The following is a 9,407-nucleotide window of genomic DNA, read 5'->3' as shown; positions in this document are numbered from 1 at the left end:
TTAAAAAATGGGTTTCTAAAGTGCATAAACTTTTGGGATTGACTGTATAGCCAATACATCCTTAAACGAGAAGTTGTTTAGATATTTACCAGGGAGGAACAAGTGGAAGCGTGTTTTGAAATACCGGATACTTTAAGCCATCAGACTGTGCAGCCATCTAATTACTTGGAGCACGTTGGTAATAAAAAACCGAGCAAGGGTTAATTACGACGCTTAACGAAGCGTCATGTCTTCAAAACGTGCCTCCCTATCTATTGTTTTTATTTCCCCTCTAAACTTCGGAAAGTTAACCGTGAAAGACTTGCCAGGAAATGAATCTACGGCACGCGTTTAATTATTTTTAATACAAAACAAAAATGTACTGCCTCTTTGTCGATTGAACCGAAGTATCGATAGGACATCGATGGATCGTGATTGATCGGGACTTTTAAAATGAACAAGAGCCGAGAGCTCTTCGTCGTGGGACTAGAGTCCGGCGCGTTTGGAGCTTAGGTTCGTACGCTGGAAAGGGAATAAGAGAGTGAGTTTTGTAATTAGGCCCACGGGCGACTGTGTTACCCTCCCTCTAATTACCGCGTACCGACAGCCCGTGTGAGCGAGCGAGTAGCAAGAGACTGACTACATAGTTGAGTTAATTAAATAACGACCGGATGCGTCAACGTCCTTGTGCAGCTTTTTCTCTTTCCTTAATATGATTTTATAGAGAAGTACAAAAGACTTCTCCTATGAAAAGTCCTCGTGCGATCAAGGAAAACAAAGAAGATAATAAATTTAAACGAGAGCAATTTATTATTGAGGTCTTGAAACGATCATCCAGGCGACGGTGAGATTGGAAATTTTTGTAAGGAGTAGTTCAAGCGATGTAACGATGTTTCGTACAAGGTCTGAGGCGTTAATTTTATTCTAGACAGAAATCGGTGCCGTGTCCGCGAGCCTCTTCTTCGACGGAATTTGCATGAAATTGGCCAAGGTTCGGCCTTTGACACTCGAAACAGGACAGAATACCGTTCGTACGTCGTCCAACGTATTTGATGGGAACTGATAGCTCTTTCAGAGCGAGACCAAAACGACTATTTGGCTAGGCAGTCGGTAGATAATTAAACCCCGGCAATCGAAACTCGAAGCACACACAAACCAAACGGAACTCTATATTTGCTTTGAACGATTGCGAGTATAAGTAATTTATAGGGCGGGGTATGTTTTCCGAACGAGGAAATGTATTCGGAAAGAGTGAGAGCGGTGTGCGTGAAAAATGAATTTCCGCCGGGAGATATAAGTTACAAACGGAACACACAGTTTCGAGAAGAGTTAGGAAATTCGAATTCTAATGCTAACGTGAATTCAACAGCGGAACGCGTTTCGTCCTCGTCAAACTTCACGCCCGGAAAAATAAAGTTTCCTGGAGTTGAACAGCCATTATTTACGACGACGACTGTATACTCGTTTGAAATTGTTCTTCGGAAATAGGCATTTTCTTAGGACGATCATTCTTTGTTAAGAGAACACGATGATTTTCCGCAGACATGTCCTTTACACTGACAGATACACCCATGTCCGTCATATTCTATGCTCGATTCAACCCCCGGGAAGACTGACCAGACGCATTCGCATAAATCATCGTTAACGCCAGTAGGCGCGATCCTAATGGGGATAATTTCAATAATTGGCAAACGAACCTTGAAAACCATCTTTATATACGAGTTTTCCCCGACGACGGTGGAAATTCGGGAAAGTTGGGATAGACGCGAGTCCCGCGGGGATTTCCGTATTCGCGATTATTAATCATTTCAATCCGGACGCCAACACCCGATGGGAACCAGTTTAGGGGAAACTTTCGCGGAGAATGAAATTCATACCATTCTGTGCTGAATAACGGAGACTGGGGACCGAGTTAATAATCCTGACTTCTAGATCCGTCCGACTTACATTGCTAATCAGGCTAGGAATGTGTTTATATTAAACTGTCGAACGACGGGGCAGGAGATTTTGTATGTTCCACTCGTGGAATCGCAGAATTTTCATTATTTTATTCGCATTAAGCAAAAATGAGAAGAGGAGAGGGAGGCGGAGGCGGTTGAAACGCGTCCATAACTCGTCGATATTGATTCCTAGAGACGTGCACGCACCCCCTGCCCACCCCTTTGGACAGCGGGTGAACAGGCATTAACCTAAAGGGGTGCTCGAGAGAGAGGATTACCAGCGAGGTTCCCACCAAGAGGAAAAATGTTTTTCCTTTCTTCCTCCTGTCGGATTAAACCTTTGTAGGCCACTGGAAATGTCCGAACTACATACGCGTAACGATGATACAAAAAAGTATTAGTTCATCTCGTCTTACGATTATAAAGACGGGAATTACGATGCGCGAATTACACGGAACTGTAGGTGAGAGATAGACGATTCTTATGCAATTTTAGTAGCAGAAAATTATTTTGGATTGTTTTTAAATAAATTAATTTGCACAGCGCCAAGGGAATACGTTTCCATCCATCGGTATTGTGAAATTAATTTCGCAAAAGCTGTGTGCACGGGACGACGATACCAGGTTACGATTCGATTTAATCGATCACCGTGCTCATAATAATTTGCATTCTGTTTCTGTGTACCGACCATTTTGTACACTCGGATGTTTGTAATGGACCTGCACGATTCCCTCCCACCCTTTCTCTGTCCCCTCTTTCTGTCTCTCTGTCTCTGTCTCTCTCTCTCTCTCTCTCTCTCTCTACACCCTTGTTTGTTTACACAAAACTCGATGGAATTAAATCTCGAAATTGTTTGACATCTGTACGGTTTCATCCCCGTCACGAACTTACTCCCTAGAAATCATTAAATGCAAATTACATTAAATATTCCCTGTCCATCCTATGTTTCTTCCGTATGACGAACGTAGGAAAAATTACGACTCCAATTTAAAAAAATTCATTATAAATCGCAACAGCTCTTCCTTTTAATCTAATTCAGAGTCGGTCTGGCGATAAAACCAAGATTCACAATTTCGATATTATTTTAGACATTGAATATGAAATATATTATTGAAAATCTCATCGCGGACACGGCGTTCCTCGACCACTGCAACCGGAAGTGGCGTGAAACGTCCTCCACGTTGCATACGTATCGTACAATACGTTGCCTCGTCAATCATGATTATAGTTAACCGGATGACACTACACTGGATTGTCAGCGTAATGAAATCAGTCTCACTTTGCTTCGTTACAGTCTCGCGTTTCGTATCGACTCCTCACCGCCGTATCATTTCTATTCTTTTCGCCTTTTATGCCGAGACGAGTGAAAACCAGTTTGTTAAAATAATTGAAATATTTCTCGTTCCTTTTCCTTCTGCTTCTGACGAAACTGCGCGGTTCGATATGCGAGCCAGTTTGACGTTAGATTAATAAACAAGTTTAGTGGGTACTTGATCTGGCCATATAAAAATGTTTCACGCGCTCGGTTTTACGGCGGACCCGGAGTGTCAGGGGCTGGAGGAGCGTTAAAAATACAACAATGGGTGCTCGCAGCGTCGATGAAAAATGTATTTTCGAAGCGTCTCTTTCGGTTCCGATCGAGTAGATTACAGTTTCGCCGATACGCGATAAGTCATTCGATTTATCGCGGGGCTGAAACATCCCCCTCGCGTGGCTACGGCCTCTCGTGGGGCTAAGAATTCAGTATCCGACCGCCGGGATCGCATCGTGAGTTATTTTCAAGCCTCCGCGAAAACCTGCCCTCGATTCTTTTTCCAAAATTGACCCGGACAGCCGCCGTATTTTTCCATTTTTCTTTTCCCTTTTTCCCCAAGTTTCCAAACGTCGAACGATGGCTCGTTTTATTTACGATCTCCTTTTTTTTTTTTTTGCTTCATCGGTGGGGAAATAAATTTTTTGCGCGCCGATAAAGGGGTACGAGGAATAAAATATAACCGGAGATAGATTGCGTCGCGGGTAATTCGAGAATTTAAAGGGGGAAGAAAAATACGAAGGAATATGCGATTTCGCACTTTTGAAAGAATCACTGGGAAAATCGTGGTAGAGGATCCTTCAAATATTTGACTTTGACTCCTACCGTTACTGTTAGCCGAGAATCGTACTATGCAAGATAAAAATAATTAGATTCCTCGGTGCGGGAAATGTACTAGTTTCACAATTTCCTTTCTCGGACGGGGAAAGTCGAACGGGGTAGATGAAAAATCGTGGAAATCGACTTACCTCGAGGTAGGACGGTGAGCAATAGGACGATTTGAAGGCCGGCGCTGACCATGAAAAGCTTCACTCGCATGTGTAGCGTCCGGTTCGCCATCGCGAACGAATTTCCCACGCTGAACATTTTCCGTCGTTTCCTCTCGCACAGCACACACACTTTTTCCCGTATTTTACCCCGGATCACCCGGAAATACGCTGTGCCACTCGCGTTCTATACATATAGGTACATTTTTGATTTCCGTGAATAAAGGGCTTTTCCTTACGATGGAAATCATTTTTTCAAAACAACAAAACGATTAATGTTTCACTCGTCGATAATTGAGTTCACCGATTGAAGTTGTTTTACTTTTAATCGTGAAACAGATTGGCGTTGGAAAATTTGCTAACTAAATTCGATACAGTGAAGCAACGTATAAAAAACGAATAAAAAAACAATACTCGTTGTTATATGCAAACTACATTGAATTTTAATGAAAGAAAGTACTGCCAATTTCAACTGCGAAACATATTCGAAATTTCTGCAAGTATTTCCATTTAATATTCAAATTGAAACTCATTTTATATTATAATTAAACATCGTGCTTTAATCCGGTTATGTCTTAATAGAATCATTGAACAATGAATTATTTTACGACGACAACTTTCATCGATATTTCACGTCTCGGCGAAACAAGGCGACCCGAAAAGAATAAATCGACTAGAGAACTAATAAATGCTAATAAATGTAAATCCTTTACGGAAGTAATTTCCACCTGATAGAAAAAGCCTCAATCTCCCGTGTTTCCTTTCGTGTTTTTCGACTTCTGGCTGCGATCACCGTCTCGTACGTCGCCCGGAAACTCTTCACGAATTATTTCACTGATTACGATCATCGTGACTCGATCATTTTTGATCGCTCGGAACGCAAATCGTTAAAATAGTAGGTGGGAAGTGGAAGACGTCCGCCCGATTTTTCCGTCATTACCGGAATCGATTCTCGCTTCTGATCGTCGCGCGAGACACCAACTTGATAGTTAGTAGGTCCGTGTCGAATTCCCGCGCGGTTCTCTCATTCTAAGCACCTGAAAACAATTAAAGCAGCAATGTTAATTAAGAGTCCTGGCGGTCGTGCGAAACGTTTTCACGTGACGTGAGTAAACGTGATCTGGTTTCAATGAATGAAAATTAGAAGCAACGACGATCTCCGGTCAATTATTTTCCCATATTATCGCTTATTGTTAATATATATTTCCTATTGTTGAGTTACAAAATAACGGATGGAATAAACTGAGGAACACTTTAAACGTCAGTTAAACTGAACCGAAATATACGCGTTACAAACTTAAGACCATCGCGACGATAATCGACTTTTCATTCTAAAGTTTTAAACCCTTTTCGACGTACAACGTCTTCACACCCCTAACATCCGAGAGCTGATAGACCAAGTTTGTCAAACACCGTCGCGCCTTGTCGTTCTCCGGATACTCAAAGAGTCACAGTTGCTTCATCTTATAAAATACCGTACGATCATCGCGATATACATATAATTCCATTGACGAATTTCCGTAATTTTGCGAATGATTTCTGTGTCTAAATAGTATAAAGAAAAACCAGGAGTTTCACGGCTTTGAATGGATTTCTATGTTCATGGCCAATATTTCCACGACCATATCTAAGCGAAATTATAAATTTGCAATATTTGAATGATTCATAGTGCTACAGTTAAATGGTGGCCATCCATGCAATTTATAATGTCGAACAATTTTGATTCAGTGATTCTACTGTACATTCGTTTTAAAGCACAATTTGCATATGAAACAATCCCGCGTCTAATTTCCACGGTTTTATCAAAGCGTTTTTCGTTCTCGTGCAATCTGGTCGTAAGTATTGTGCTCGCGTTTCCACAAAGCGAGAATTACTTTTGCCAAATGTTTTCACTTCCCGTGATCACGTGTAAAACGATATGCAAATGCCCAAGCTTTTCCAGAAATTGCGCTGCCTCTTTCCTCGCCGATTCCACCGCGGTATTTTATTTAAACTTTTTCTGGTTCCTGCTTCCTTTACGAGGTTTGGCTAAGGAAAAACTCGAAGATTCCCTCTGCTGATTTAGAGGCCGATCCCGGTTCGGTTTACTTCACTGTTTTCGCTATAAAGCGGAGAGGGATATATTCCCAAAGGTGAGACGTGACTAGATTTTAAAGAGATCGTTGCTGTTTTATCAAGAAATATTGGAGCCGACTCTTATATTGAATTCTGAAAAAAAAGTGTGACGTCCGTACGGTTCAAAACTCGTTCAAGCGTCGAACAACGGACGTACCCCAACTAAATTTGTCGTAGTTTATAGATTCAGGTTAACGGTGGACAGATAAAGACCTCCTTAGCTCCGGACCGGGAGAACGGCGCAAATAAATTATATTTGTACTCGACATAATGAATATTGATCAAGCGAAAATGATGTTTGCTTTCGATTCGGATGTTTCAATAGGTAAAATGCGATTTAAAAAATATTCGTTTACACGAGCCACCGGCGAGGAAAAACACGGATGGAAACGATGAGGCGATGAGCAGGTGGGGAGGGGCGTAGAAAAATCGGTGGGAAACACGGAAAACACATTGTCTACCCCTCCGCCGTCCTGCCGCCACCGCACCGATCCCGCGAGAATAAAAAAAAAAAAAAAAAAAAAAAAAACAGAATCGGGAGTGCGAGTCACCGCGCGTCGCGTGTATACGACCGTGTACGAATGCGTGCGGGTGAAAAGTTTGTAGAGCGAATTTCTCGCTTCTGTGAACGTACCTGGAATGTTTTTTTCCATCCGGCATCGGTGTCATCTATCAATTTGCAGTACGAGATAGTTCTACGATAGTTGTACGTAGCGTTGTTCAGGAAGAGAGGAGGAGGCCCATCGTCGAGCAGATAGGAAAAACTAGTTTCACTTTTGATCCGCGCGATTCCTCGATCGATCTTTATCTCTCTGTCTTCTGTCTCTCTCTCTCTCTCTTTCTCTCTTTCTCTCTCTTGCGTTTCTCCGTCTTTTTCTTCTTTCGCCTATCCTCGAGCCGAAATTCGGACCGATACGCACCGTCACGAGTACACCATTCTCTCTAGGAAGTATTTACCGAGTACCATGAAAAACACTTTGTCCCTTCGCAAACACTTGAAACGCTGTAATTAATTTGAAATCGTTTCTCTACCAGAGGAAGAACAGCGAAAGGTTTAAAGATCGTTTAGTTCGAGGGTTAATATCAGCATTTCACCGGCGAGCTTTCCGGTTCAGCTTTTCAAACGTCAAAGCTTGGTGCAACGAACTTCCACGCGATTATCGACATCGATTATTATGCGTGTAACCGTGAATCGAGTTCGTGGATTACCGAGACGTGCCCGACGCGATTATCTATTTACGTCGCGTCTCGAGTTAGAATTCTTCGAATGGTTCCGTCACGATTATCATACGCGAGTCCCGTATCGTTGAAACTCGTACAGCGCGATTATCATATTCAAAAAAGGAGATCACGCGAACGTTTCCAGTATGACCGTCATATTTTATAGATTGCTATCAAGGTTCGAATCGCTGAATTCATTAAGCGGAGTGTCATACTGAGATGCTAAATCGTTGATCGTTGAATTACCTGTAGCGCGATTATCATACTCGACGTTCCGCTTCCAGAATCACTGATACTCTCGACGCCGGTTCGTTATCGTACAGACTCGTCATTCGCAGTTGTCATGTCCGAAGCTCGATGAAAACGTTGACTCGTTTAAAGGTTCTCGGACCGATCGTGGCCAGAGTTTAATCAAGAGCTGCGTCCTAGGATGATTATCACGCGTTGCTACGCCTTAAAACGTCTGAACTTCTTCTAGCGCGATTATCGTGTCGCAAAGTTTGATATCTTGAGCTTCTTAAGCGATCATCGTACGCTATCGTATCCTAAGCTGAAAATCGGGTCTTCTACGGCGATTATCGTACAAATATCATATTTAAAATTCGTAGAAACGCTTGTTGCACGATCATCATACTCGAAGTTTGGAAACGCAACCACCGTTGCGACAACCGTGGTACGTTGCCGTGTCGGAAATTCGTTTGGACGCTCGTAGAACGAGTATCATATCTGGATGTTAAAACGCGTCTTCGCGTCCAGTAATCGCGTTCGTATCCTCGAGACGATTACCATACCCGGAGCTCGGAGACGCGAATTTTCGAAACGTTTCCGAGACGACTATCGCATTGTAGACACTGGCAGGGACACCCCGGGAGCTTGCGAGGCTCGCGCTCTCCGAGACACTTCCCGAGAACGATTACCGCGAAACACTTCCGATTATCATACCGGGAAATGTTCGATTCTCGAAACGTCGTTTCCGTCGCCGATTATCATAGCCGAGACCGGATGGCCGCAGGGATACCGACGACGACGAGGCGGCGAAGATCGTTACCAAAAATCTCTGAAGCCGTTCCACCAGGATTATCGCGACAGCGCGCGATCGTACCCTCGAATCGTGACAACACTCGCGCCGCGATTATTATCATAACCGAATCCTACGAATCGCGCGCGGACACTCCCGGGTGCGACAGATCATAGGCAGCCGAACCTCGAATGGTGGAAGCTGGAGCGGCGCGGTGCGATTATCATACGCGCGCGGTGTATCGTTTAACTAAAGGGGCAGCGACGAGAGAAGGCTATCGTGATCGTTGGCACGAGCTTCGTGGCTCGTTCGCCTCGTGCCTCGTCTTCTTCCTCTTCGTTTCCCCACGGTTCTACGTGGCTGCGCCCCTTCTCCATCACCCCCCGCCCCTACTTCTTGTTACCACCCTCCACTCTCCTTCCTTGCCACCCCTATTTTATACCGGGAGCGCAACACGGTGCTCCGGCTGCCGCCCGTATCCAGGCAACTCGCCCAAGCGTGCCTTCCCTTCTCCTCTTACTACCCGCTTCCCTTTCGCCTTTCGCGACTCTCCGAGCCCTTCCGCTTTTTTCCTTTTCCACCTTCCACCTTGATTTTTCGTCGATTTCCTCCTCGCTGTCTTTTCCTCCGCGTTTGCCTTCTTCTTCCGCCTTCCTCGAAAAACTCGCACTTCCTTCCCTTTCCTCTCTCCTCCTCCTTCCCTCTGGTTCACCACCAGTGCGTCTATTCAATTTTCTCGTTCTTTAATTTCGTTACCTTACCTCCTCCTCTTCTCCTTTCAATTCACAATATTTTCGTTCTCTTCTTCAACTCTCTCTCCTTCTTTACCCCTTCTT

The 9,407-nt window shown here is 43.9% G+C and overlaps 1 protein-coding gene across 4 annotated transcripts in view; it reads right to left on the bottom strand.

Moving 5' to 3' along the window:
• The window catches only part of nAChRalpha6 (nicotinic acetylcholine receptor alpha6), a 74,822-nt gene extending 65,865 nt beyond the window's left edge, over window positions 1–8,957 (bottom strand). For 2 of the 4 annotated variants that reach the window (XM_018037353.2, XM_018037356.2), the window contains exons 1-3: window positions 6,967–8,957; window positions 4,946–5,254; window positions 4,200–4,404 (exon numbers count right to left, since the gene is read on the bottom strand). In XM_018037353.2, coding sequence (XP_017892842.1) covers window positions 4,200–4,317 — 118 coding nt within the window. In that variant the 5' untranslated portion in view covers window positions 4,318–4,404; window positions 4,946–5,254; window positions 6,967–8,957. The remainder of the gene's footprint in view (window positions 1–4,199; window positions 4,405–4,945; window positions 5,255–6,966) is intronic. The other 2 variants (XM_026819847.1, XM_018037354.2) reach the window with 2 other exon arrangements.
• Window positions 8,958–9,407: the final 450 nt, after the last annotated feature.

The sequence above is a fragment of the Ceratina calcarata genome, unplaced genomic scaffold (genome assembly GCF_001652005.2).
Source record: "Ceratina calcarata isolate Rehan_Ccalc_2016 unplaced genomic scaffold, ASM165200v1 scaffold165.2, whole genome shotgun sequence".
NCBI classification, from domain to species: domain Eukaryota; kingdom Metazoa; phylum Arthropoda; class Insecta; order Hymenoptera; family Apidae; genus Ceratina; species Ceratina calcarata.
Note: the sequence above shows the minus strand (reverse complement) of the source record. Positions and strands in the feature narration are given on the sequence as shown.